Genomic DNA, 13,155 nt, shown 5'->3' with positions numbered 1-13,155 from the left:
AGTTAGGGTGCTCCGCACCCTTCGCGAGAACACTAGTGTGTGCTTCCATGAAACAATAAGGATGGAGAGTTCCACCTTAAATACCCATTTAAGTTCCATCTCTCCTCCTATGTGGGACAATGTGCTACTTTCCCTTTAGTTTCAGCATTGAATGTTCCAAACACCCAACTTTGAGCATCGATATCTCATTCATCTTAGCTCGGTTTTGGACGTGGTTTAGTTCGTTGCGAAGCTCTTCCAACATAGAACACAAACCCACAAATAAATATTTAAAACCCGCTTATTTTATTATATTTATTTCTAGTCCAAAGTAGGAAAAAATCTTTTCCTATATTTGTGAAAAATGCTATTTTCCATATTTTCCAATAATCCCCCACATGAAAAATGCAATTTTCATCAAATTTCCAACAATCCCCCCACATGTATGGAAATGGATCTTTCTTACACTTTTCAACGATAAACTCGACAGTTGAGTATTGCAAGATAGGTAGGTGAAGCCTTTGAACCTTCTTTTGTGAAGCGCACTTAGCTTACTCGGCGTGTAGACGCGATGTCCTTGAACATACCCCCATTTGTGTAAACGACAATACACTTCACACAATACTCTCCCTGGTTTGGCCAACTCCTCATTGTCGTGTCCTATTATGGTCCTGGAACACTAGCCTGGTTCTGCGAGAGCTCTAGGATTTGCGCACCCCACAAATCCATTTGAAGCGACCCCACTTCTCTCTAACATAGGTGATTCCCATGAATTATTAAAGCATCATGGTTATTTGATTTCCCGAAATTCATTAACCTTTAATATGCTTAACCTCACTTCATGTCACTGATTGGAATGGACTAGGAAGTATATATAACTCCCTTTTTATTTAGTTTGGGGGTACTTCCCCCACAGTGACTCCGTTTTGGTAATATGATTAAGTTGTCCTATTGAACTTAGATTCTTGGGATCTCCAGTCAACTAAGTTAGGTTTCCCTCCATATTTCCCATTTACCACGGGCTTTAGGTCCCATTCCTCTTGACGACGTTTCTACTAACTCTCTGCTTAAGCCTTTTGTAAACGGGTCCGCAATGTTATCCGCTGAATCTCACATAATCAATTGTGATAACACCCGTTGAGAAGTAGTTGCTCGTAATCGTGTTATGTCTACGTTGCATATGCCTTGATCTGCCATTGTACATCAAGCTTTGAGCTCTACCAATCGCTGATTGGCTATCACAATGTACACATATGGCTGGCAAAGGTTTTGGCCATCTTGGAATATCTTCCACGAATTGACGTAGCCATTCCGCCTCCTCGCCTGACTTATCCAAGGCGATAAATTCGGATTCCATTGTGGATCTTGCTATTACCGTTTGCTTAGAAGACTTCCAAGCAATAGCAGCTCCTCCAAGTGTAAACACGTAACCATTGTTGATTTGGAATCTTTATTATCCGATATCCAGTTTGCATCAGTGTATCCTTCGATCACTGCTGGTTGTCGGTATAATACAGTCCATAGTCTCTTGTGTATCTTATGTATCTAAGCACCCTCGTGATAGCCTTCCAATGATCCGCGCACGGATTGCTGGTGTATCTACTTAGCCTACTCACCGCGTAAGCCAAGTCGGGTCTAGTACATGTCATTAGATACATTAGACTGCCAATAATTCTTGAATACTCTAACTGAGCAACTCCATCTCCTTTATTCTTCTTAAGATGTTGGGAGGTATCAACTGGAGTTCGAGCTACACTCGTATCTCCCGAGTTGAATTTTTCAAGAATCTTATCCACATAGTGAGATTGACTTAACACAAGACCATCTTGGGTTCTTATGATCTTTACTCCAAGAATCACATCCGCTAAACCCATGTCTTTCATGTCAAATCTCGCTTTCAACATGCTTTTAGTAGCTTTGATAATTTTATCATTACTCCCAATGATAAGCATATCGTCTACATAAAGGCATAAAATCACATAACCTTCATTTGTGTCTTTGAAATAAACACATTTGTCGCACTCATTTATTTTGAAACCATTGTCAATCATGACATGATCAAACTTTTGGTGCCATTGTTTTGGTGCTTGCTTCAAGCCATACAAAGACTTGACGAGTTTACATACTTTACCCTCTTGACCTGGGGCAGAGAAACCTTCAGGTTGCTCCATGTAAATCTCTTCTTCTAAATCGCCATTTAGAAATGCGGTTTTAACGTCCATTTGGTGAACTTCCAAATTTCTTAAAGCCGCTATAGCAAGAACCAATCTAATCGAGGTTATGCGCGTCACAGGCGAGTAGGTATCAAAGTAATCTAGACCTTCCTTTTGTCTAAATCCTTTAATCACCAACCTAGCCTTGTACTTATCAATACTTCCATCAGTTTTCATCTTCCTTTTGAATATCCAACGATATCCAAGTGGTTTGCAACCAGGTGGAAGATCTACTAACTCCCAAGTATGATTTTGCAATATAGAATCTATTTCATTTCTTATTGCTTCTTTCCATTGAGGTCCTTCTGAAGAGGAAACCGCTTCGCGATATGTATTGGGCTCGCCCTCAACCATATAGCTAACGAAGTCTGGACCGAAGGATTTTTCAACCCTTGGCCTTTTACTTCGCCTACGATCACTTTCTTCAACCTCAGGTCGTTCATGTGTCTTATCATGAACTACATCATCAACTGGTGTAGATGAGCTTTCACCTACTTCAAAATTAGGTGTTGATGACGTTGCATGTGTTTGTCTTCTCAAAGGAAACACATTTTCAAAGTAAGACACAACGTTAGGATTCACCTCCATGATAGTGTTTACGTGTACATCAGGATTCTTGGACTCATGTACAAGAAAGCGATGTGCACTACTTTGATGTGCATACCCAATAAATATGCAATCAACAGTTTTGGGTCCTATCCTAAGAGCCTTAGGAGGTGGTACAATCACCTTTGCTAGGCACCCCCACACTTTCAAGTATTTGTATGAAGGTTTTCTTCCTTTTCCATAACTCATATGGAGTTTCGTCTCTCTTTTTGAGTGGTATCTTGTTCAAAAGATAATTAGCCGAGAGAATGGCTTCCCCCCACATTTCCTGGCTCACCCCAGAACTTATCAACATGGCGTTCATCATTTCTTTCAATGTGCGGTTCTTTCGTTCCGCCACGCCATTTGATTGTGGAGAATAAGGAGGTGTACACTCATGTATAATGCCACTTTTTGCGCATAAATCGGCAAAAGGTGCAACATATTCGCCTCCTCTATCGCTTCGCAAAGCTTTTATCTTCTTTTGAAGTTGATTCTCAACTTCATTTTTATACAAGATAAATTTACTTATTGCTTCATCTTTACTTTTTAGTAAATATACATAGCAATATTTAGTACTATCGTCAATAAACGTGATGAAGTACTTATTTCCACCTCTTGTGGGTACCGCTTTTAAATCACAAATATCAGTGTGAATTAAATCAAGGGGTTCGGTTATTCGTTCAACCGATTTCGATGATGTTCTTGTAAGTTTGGATTCAACGCATGTTTCACATTTATAGTGTGAATCAATATGGAATGTTGGTATACAATTTAAATTGATTAAACGGCGTATTGAATTAAGATTTACGTGACCTAATCTACCATGCCATTTATTCGAATCAGAAAACTCAAGCATATAAGTAGAAGTAGTAGCAATTTTATTCATGTTTTTCTGACTGCCATTACATTCAACTTAAACATTCCATTTTGGGCATAGCCCTTGCCTACATACATTCCTCTTTTAGTTAGTACAAATTGATCGCTCTCAAAAACTAAACGAAATCCAAACTTGTTAAGCAACCATCCCGAGACTAGATTCTTGCGCAAGTCCGGGACATACAACACGTTGCTTAGAGTGAGCTCCTTCCCTGAAGTCCACTTCAAGATCACCGTTCCTTCACCCATGATGTCAGCGGTGGCTGCATTTCCATATACAGCTTTTCTTCTCCTGAAAGCGCCTTGAAGGTGGTAAAGAGGGTTTTGTCTGCACAAACGTGACGGGTCGCGCCCGTATCAACCCACCATCCTTTTGGAGTGTTGGTCACCGTATTGACCTCATCCATCATTGCGCTTTTGTAGGAAATCATTGCCACCAAAGGCATTCCGTCTTCATCCACCAGGTGCGCACGCTCACACTTTGGTTTCTTGCATTGGTTAGCCCGATGCCCCGGCTCGTCACAGTTGTAATAAGTCCCTTGGAACGTTTGAGGTTTCTTTTTCACAACCCCTTTCTTCGGTCCAAGGTTGCTAGCCTTTGCTTTCCCTTTGTCCTTTTTCCCCTTGCCCTTCGCGCCCTTAGAGGATTGCCCATGCTCAACCAAATTTGCGCTAGCACTAGTCTGCGCATGGCTGCATTTTAGGGCAATTCTATTGTCCTCTTCAATCCGAAGATGAACAATAAGATCCTCTATAGTCATCTCCTTTCGTTTGTGTTTAAGATAATTCTTAAAATCAACCCAACTAGGAGGTAACTTTTCAATCATCGCTGCCACTTGGAATGTCTCGCTAAGTGTCATGCCTTCCGCAGAGATGTCATGAAGTATAATTTGGAATTCTTGGACTTGATTCATAACTGTTTTAGAATCAACCATTTTGAAATCCAAAAAACGGGCTACCACAAATTTCTTTGTGCCAGCATCCTCCGTTTTGTACTTCTTGTCCAAGGCATCCCAATGCTCTTTGGAAGTCTTGACATTGTAGTACACGTTATACAATGCATCCGAAAGCCCGTTTAACACATAGCCTCAACAAATGAAATCCGAGTGCTTCCAAGCCTCTACCGCGCTCAGAGCCTGAGCGCTGGTCTCCCCTTCCGCAGGTTGGGGAGCGGATTCAGTTAAGAACCTCGCAAGGTTCATGGTGGTCAGGTAGAAGAACATCTTCTGCTGCCACCGCTTGAAGTGTAGACCCGAGAACTTCTCGGGTCGTTCAGCGTGATTAGCCACTGTGGACGCTCCCACAGTGGTGGCGTTGAGGGGGGTTCCCGTCACAACATTTGTGGTGTTGTTAACGTTGACATTTTCGTTCGACATGCTGAAAAAATTAAAATTTTAAAAGTTTAGTCAAAAAATTCTGATTTACGCAAAAACCAGAAGTAAACAATTAAATTTTAATTTTTACCACAAATTTACTGTTTAGGCTTCTAAGTCCAACTTTGAAGACCAAAACATAAAATTTTAATAATTAGAACTTACTGATTGGCTTCTAAGTCCAACTTTGAAGACCAAATCAGAAAGTTTATTACCAATTTTTAGGACAATTCAGAAGTAATCAAAATTGTTTTCAACCAAAGTCGCTCCTTTGAAGAAGAAAACAAAAAAAATATGTTTTTAAAACACAAACTGAGTGAAAACAAAACTGGTTTGAATCACAAACAGAATGGTTTTGATTACACGAACGGTTTTAAAAATTTGTTTTAAGATTGTAGGAACCGTTCGCGTAATTAAATAAAATAAAACAAATTTTATTAATACGATTACAATGCAGAAATTAGAAAGCTAAAAAACTAGTACGAATACAACTGAAATAACCAAATACAAGAAGAAAAGAGTAGAAGCTGAAGGGCTGAGTCACGTGTACACACGCTTCCCTTAAAACAAATTCCGAGTCTCAGAGGAGTACTCGTTTTGTTTCCCAGGGTACAACAGCCGGAGCAGTAGTACTGCCGGAATTCGCCTACAACCCGAAGGTTACCTTGAAAGCTGCAAGAAAATTCTTGAGAGAAAGTTTAGATTGCTGTTATGTAGCTGGTATTCGTTGGTGTGTCCTTCAACAAGGTATGGAGCTGTATTTATACAGCTCCCGGTTTGAAACAGCCAAAAAACGAATTAAATGAGAGGTTTAAATTGCATTAAACGTCTTCAATGCAATTTAATACGTCATTTAATTCTCAGTCAAAGCCTATTAACTCGTCAGTTACGAAGCTGGACTGAAACTGCACTGACATTTAATGTTGGAAGCTTCTGCGCGCGCGCGCGCGCGCAAGTCACTCTGGTGCGCGCGCGCCCAGGTCTGCATGCCCATGCGCGGTGCATCCTCTTGGCTCACTGGCCATGCGCGCGTGCGCCACGTCACCATGCACGGTGCGTCCTCTTGGCTCAAGTCCATGCGCCGCGCACGACTGCCACGTCATGCGCCGCATCACCTACCACTTGGTCCTTGCAACCCTTGTGATCCACCACGCGCGCGCGGTCAAAAATACAAAGGCGGCTCTCAAGCGGCTCGCGGCGATGCGAAGTGCAAAGTGCGCCATCAAAGCGCCACATTGCGCCTCATCGCCCAAGCCGTGCGCGCGCGCGAGCGTGTGCGAGTGCGAGTGCGAGTTAGGGTGCTCCGCACCCTTCGCGAGGACACTAGTGTGTGCTTCCATGAAACAATAAGGATGGAGAGTTCCACCTTAAATACCCATTTAAGTTCCATCTCTCCTCCTATGTGGGACAAGGTGCTACTTTCCCTTTAGTTTCAGCATTGAATGTTCCAAACACCCAAATTTGAGCATCGATATCTCATTCATCTTAGCTCGGTTTTGGACGTGGTTTAGTTCGTTGCGAAGCTCTTCCAACATAGAACACAAACCCACAAATAAATATATAAAACCCGCTCATTTTATTATATTTATTTCTAGTCCAAAGTAGGAAAAAATCTTTTTCCTATATTTGTGCAAAATGCTATTTTCACATATTTTCCAACAGGGTTTTTTTATTTGTGGGTTTCGAAACTGGTTCCTCATTTCGGTGGAGTGTTGGGGAAGTTAGTAGCAAAAGCCTTTAATGATATCGAAGGTGAAGTAAGTACGAAGTCTATTCGTCTTCGAACGAAGCAGGCGATGCTGGAAATTCTTCTAGAACGTGCTAGAGATGTTTCAGCTTTTACTCGAAGTCGAGTGTTACAAGTATGGGCGGAGCTCTGCGAAGAACATTCTGTAACTATTGGTTTATGGAATGAAGTTGCTGTAGTAGCTGCTGGACGGTTGGAAGATAAGAGTGCGATAGTGAAAATCTGCACTGAGTTTGTTAATTATGATGCTGAGGTGGGTTTGAATTAGAGTTTTGATTTGGTGTTCTTTATTTGTGGGTTTTAAAATGGGGGTTGCTTCTTTTTTGTCAATTTTGTAGGGGTGGTCTGCTGGATATATAAAGAGAGAGGGTAGATATAGAGAGAGAGCGTGTGACTTTATATATAAAACATAATTTATTTTGTTATAATTATTATAATGATTTTGTTAAATTAATTAAATAAAAAGACCAATTTGCCCTCCACTTAACATAAAAACTTAACTTGATTAGGCCTAAAGGACATAACATGCAAGATTTGGAAACATAAAGTACAAAATTTGTCAATTTTAAAGACAAAGGACACCGGTTGAAATTAGGTATAAAGATAAAGGACAAAATTTGAAATTCACTCTTTTCTTATATTATTTATTATCTTCTGCATCTTATGATACTTTGCTATTTTTTTTAATAAGGTAGATGTTGTTGCTGTCACACGGGGTTTAATATTAGGACCTTTTTAATATTATATGTATAAATTTTTCCTTTATTAAAATATAACGTTAACCAAATCTTGAAAATTTTTATATTTATTGGTTTACACTTCGAATAACATACATTAATGCATGTGTTTTGTTTTGTTTTTTTTTAATATAGTTCTACCATGACAAATCTTGCAAAACTTGAATTTATGGCTTTAGATATTACTGGGAAAAACTATTTGTCATGGGTATTGGATGCTGAAATACATTTGAATGCCAATAATCTGGGTGAAACAATTAAAGAAGGAAATAAAGCAAGTACCCAAGATAAGGCAAAAGCCATGATCTTTTTACGTCATCATATTCATGAGGCTTTGAAAAGTGAGTATCTCACTATCAAGGATCCACTTGTCCTTTGGACCAACCTGAAAGAAAGGTATGACCACCAGAAAACGGTAATATTACCGAGAGCTCGTTACGAGTGGATCAATTTAAGGTTGCAAGACTTTAAGTCTATAAGCGAGTACAACTCGGCAATGTTTAGAATCACATCACAATTGATTCTATGTGGTGAAAATATTACTGATAAAGAAATGTTGGAAAAAACATTCTTAACCTTTCACCCCTCAAATGTGATACTACAACAACAATATCGTGAAAGGGGTTTCACCAAATATAGTGAATTAATATCATGTTTGCTTGTGGCCGAGCAAAACAATGAGCTCTTAATGAAAAATCATGAGACTCGTCCGGTTGGAGCAACCCCAATCCCTGAAGCTAATGTGGCAACATATAATGGCCAAAGTGAAAGTTACGGACGTGATCGAGGTTATCATCATGGTTGTGTGTAACACCTCGAATTTTTGCGTCCAATAATGTGTTAACACGTGTCATTTGATTACACGTGGCATTTATATTAAATAAAGGACTAATTGGACAAACCTTGAAAGTATATAAATTCGAGGGTTATAAATATCAACAAGGGTAAATATACTGTATAGTAACCCTAAATAAATGCTTGTACCTTCAAACGAATAAATCATAAATCGTACGGAAGCGAAACGCGGAAGAAAGTGAGAGATTACGAACCACAGGGGTTAACTGTGTCAACATGTTAATTATACCTCTGAGTGACCCTTTAACGTTCCCAAGGCTTCGTAACAGTATTATACGCTCACTAGAACATACTGTACAAATTCCGCGAAGTTCCGTTTTAAAACGAAAGAGTTATACTCGAATTCGTATGAGAAGGGTTAAAAGCGACAATAATGAAAGTTAAGACTTTCTGAATAATTAATAAATAAACCGGGGACTTTATAATGCGGGTAAATAACACGGGGCCCCTATCGGTAAATAACCGAGGGCCAAACCGCAAAGTTACCCCTTCAAACCCGAAAGGTCAGTTAAATCATTACGAAAGATTTCGTTATTAATTACCAGGATTTCGTAATCATGACAAAAGATTTAAAGTTTCTGAAATTATAACCTCTCGCGACCCGCGTGAAGGTTAGACTTAAGTGTAGGCGGGCCGCGAGCCTCCTAAATAACACGCCAGATATTTGAACTTTAGGCGACCCGTGATATAGTGCATGGGAACTCCCATGCGGGTCGCGTAAAGTGCCCAGATGCAGAATTGTTGTAGTTACTTGCCTTTTGGAGCCTTTGAACGATCAAACCTCAATCAATGAGGCATGGGCACCCTACACTCGACCCATAGCTCTCAGGGACACCTACCCATCATCTCTGGACTATTGTGAGTGTTTGCAATGATCATAGTTGCTTGGCATTGGCTATAAATAGCCACCTTAGGCACATAACATTCACAACATCAAAAACACACATCTCTGATCATTGCAAGAGCTCTCAAGTCCTTTTCTCTGCTCTATAAGGAAGAACACAACTTCTGTAAGTGATCTAACCCTTTGTGGTCTCACATTTCCTTAGTAAATGGCTAAGAACCAAACCGTCGTAAATACGGTTTGACTTTAAAATAACTCAGTGATGGTTCAGTCTTATGACGAATCAAAAGTGGTTATGAGTTGGTATTTATGTGGGTAATAAACCTCTAAAAAGGTTCCCCCTGATCACCACTCTAACTATGTCAAATAACGAGTCAAACGTGCGGTTAAAAAGTCAACAGAAAGCTATTTTAGCGATTTATGCATAACCTGTAATGTATATGTTATGAAACCTGTTTTGACACTTATAAAACATGATATTAAGTATATAAACTTGTTTGCGCTCGTTTGAATCGACCATTTGCTATATTGAACCGGTTCGGAGCCGAAAGTCGCAAAAGTTTGACTTTTGCTTTGACTTCAGTTCTGACCCGTTTTAGTGAGGTATAGATATACCTTAGGACTCTCTTAGGACCAAGTCACATGTTGGTATAAACCTCTGTGGTCGGTTCATGAGTTATCCGAGTCTTTTACGTATTTCCGTCATTTGCCTAAAAGTTGACCGTAACGGCCTTTTAAAAAAATTAAAGCGAGTATTACGGACACGTGAATGGACCAAAACCTTGCTTATTAAATTATAAGCATGTCCTTAAAGTTTCACATCAATCCGAGGTCTAGAATGAGAGTTATGCTAATTAGCGCAATTTAAATAAACTTTAGTAATTAACGGCGCAAATAGCATAACGCCTATCTAAACCAAGATTTCGTCACCAAATCTTTTACCCACTGTTATAAATTAATATTTTGGGAATTTTAAAGATTTTTAATAATTTTTACCTTGCTCATAACCTGCGGTTATGGCTACGGTTCGGTAAATACCGAATATGCCCTTTTTGGCCAAAACATGAGTTCTACAAGGTCTTTTGACCCGATTCCAGTTGCTACTGGTTTTAAATAATAAATAAAGTATTTTAAGCTTTATAAGCTGTTCGGGAAACTCAGATTTCCTGTAGAACTCGAAAAGCCCTTTTAAAGTCTTTAAAATGACCGAAAAGCCCCTACGGGGCATAATATTAACTTAAACTCGTTACGGGCGTCACGGAAGGTATCCTACTGATACCACAACCCATTTAAGGCATATTGACTTAGGAAATAAGCGTACGACTCTCATGGTTAACCGTTTCGCCTATTGCGCGCACGGTTCGGCTTATGAAACTAGTTTTCATAAATTAGCCGATACGGGTCAAATTATATTATTTGAACCCCAAAATCCAGAGTGTGAACCATTAACCCATATAAAACAAGTCTATGAACTTGTTGGGTCAGAATCACACTCCATTCTCGGTTTTCGCCTTTACGCGCGATTAAACCATATCTATATATATCGGAACCAACCGGTCTAGGCTACGGCCATTATAACGACCCGTTAGGATTCTAAGAGGTTAATTAAAACCTTCGTTCCAGATTAGGAGCCCCAGTAAAAGCTATCGGTGATTTAATCCAAAATAAGGAAATATACTTGCAAAGGTAAATACTTTAACTTATTTCCCCTATATGGGCTTGGGTTACGGTATATTAATACCGCTTGATTGAGCATTATATAATTCCATCGCTTAGGTGGTTAATTGATTAAATATGATCGGCTCATTTAAACAGTTTTGTTGCTTATAAGCCTTTGGGGGGTTTAATGACCGTTGTCCCGGATATCCTTGCCATCATTTTACGAAATGGCCACGACCATCGACATCCCGGTGTAGGCGTACACCCGGTATAAAGTGTCGACATTAAATTAAAAGACGTAGCCGTTGGTTTTATACTACGGTTTTACGCAAACGTGGTGTGTCTATAAATCTTTAACCCGGTACGACCCGGGCTACTGAACGCATAAAAGAACATGTAAAACGTTCACAAGATTTTATTATAATTTTCCCAAGTTATAAAAGAGTTTGTGCCTTGTGCATTCAAATCAATTTTAATAAACATTTTCAAATGTGTCAGTTGAATGTATTTACCAGTGTAAACTGACGTATTTTCCCCAAAAAGATTAAGTGCAGGTACCTAAACGAAAATTGGCTGGTATTAGCTCCCTAGCGTCGTGATAAGTCTCGCAAGCTTGATTGCAGTATCTGATGGAACAAATACTTTATGTTCATTTACGATCCACTGTGGATATATTCAACCCCTGTAATACATTTGATATTACAACCAGAGGTTGAAGTTTATATATATTTATCTTATGCTTCCGCTGTGCATTATATAATTGTGTGGTTTGACTATTTTGTTGCCAACATCGTCACGGTAATCCCCCACCGGGCCCACCGGTGAGACACGTGGAAATCGGGGTGTGACAGGTTGGTATCAGAGCCAACATTGAGTGAATTAAACACTATCCTATTGTGTTTAATCTCAATGACACAATTGCACATACTTGAGTCTAGACAAGAACTTAGGACAAATTCGGATTATTACTCCTTTTTGTCTTTATTTTCGATTTGATTTTTAATAAGTTTTGGAGCAGGAAAATGCCACCTGTTATATTCCGAGGAAGAGGAAGGGGAAGAAGAGGCAGAGGAGAAATCGTGACACATCACGATAACGAAGCTGGACCATCTGGTACAAGACATCCTTCGATGACACGGAGCGAAGAGCCACAACGACGAAGAGATCTTTACGAACCCGCGAGGCATTCCACTTCGCACAGCTCGACGCCATCCTACCGGCACTCCTTTGGCCAGATTCAGAAAATGATCCCAACAACCCACAACCTTCCTTCATACCTCTACAACGTTCGGTTTCGCACCGGAATTATGACGACCCTACTCCCTACTACATAGGTCAGTTTAATCCGGCTGACTACATACAGGAACCTTCAGGATTTGTTCCACTAGGGCCACAAGACCACTTTTCTGAAGATCCCATGGAGGAAGATGAGGATCCTACTGAACCAGCTCGTGGTACGCCCACGCACCCGATAGAAGTTTCTGATGGGTCATCCTTCCATGGAACGCCCTATCAAGGACCTGACAGTTTCCAAGCGATGTTTGACCGACATGAGTGGTACTACACGCCACCTCAACAGACATCTCAACAACCGAGACATCCACAGGATCCCTCTGAGGATTCACGCTTTGAGGCAGTTACGCCACCACCTCCGCCACCGGCACAACCAGTAATACCTGATCCGCCAAGGCGTAGGAGGACAAATGCTCGTATGTCTACACGAGGAGGAGGGGGTATCCACTTCAGCACTCCTCGACATTCTAGTAGTAGCCACTATCCGCCGCTACAAGAAGAAGGACCTTCAAGTCCTATACAGGAGGCGAACTCCGCACCAGCTGCACGAAATTCGCCACCATTTGGGTATGACCAACCCATACCTGCTTATACGGGTCCCGACGGCTTACAACCCGTTCGAACCGTCACAAGCACAATACAACTACGGCTATGAGCGCGACCCATATGTGGTGTCGGCAAGATATAATGCGCGCTACCCTGACGGAGCACATGGAAACATGGGACCACCGGACTACTCAGCTCATGGGTATCCAATACCTCCCAGACCTCCAGTTCCGCATCAAGCGCCACAACCACGTTTCTCTCCTCCTGAACAGGAAGAAATACTCCATCGACTAGATCGTGTGGAGAGAGAGTTCGAGGAAGAGAAGAAAAGCCACCGAGGATTTCTCAAGGGCTTGGCGAACCTACTAAAGGGCAAAAAGAAGAAACGTGACCATTAGCCCTTAATAGTTGTACGAATGTAATTTACTTTAAAATAAGTCCCTGT

The 13,155-nt window shown here is 40.6% G+C and overlaps 1 protein-coding gene across 1 annotated transcript; it reads left to right on the top strand.

Moving 5' to 3' along the window:
- Positions 1 to 7,655: 7,655 nt before the first annotated feature.
- Positions 7,656 to 8,324, top strand: LOC118485813. Its single transcript, XM_035982285.1, has one exon. The coding sequence runs from the start codon at positions 7,656 to 7,658 to the stop codon at positions 8,322 to 8,324; it is 669 nt and encodes a 222-aa protein (XP_035838178.1).
- The last annotated feature ends 4,831 nt before the right edge of the window (positions 8,325 to 13,155 follow it).

The sequence above is a fragment of the Helianthus annuus genome, chromosome 13 (assembly GCF_002127325.2).
Source record: "Helianthus annuus cultivar XRQ/B chromosome 13, HanXRQr2.0-SUNRISE, whole genome shotgun sequence".
NCBI lineage: Eukaryota > Viridiplantae > Streptophyta > Magnoliopsida > Asterales > Asteraceae > Helianthus > Helianthus annuus.
This window is presented reverse-complemented; position numbering and strand designations above follow the sequence as displayed.

Coding starts and splice junctions, on each gene's coding strand:
- LOC118485813 (XM_035982285.1), top strand. CDS start 7,656: ATGACAAATCTTGCAAAACTTGAATTTATGGCTTTAGATATTACTGGG.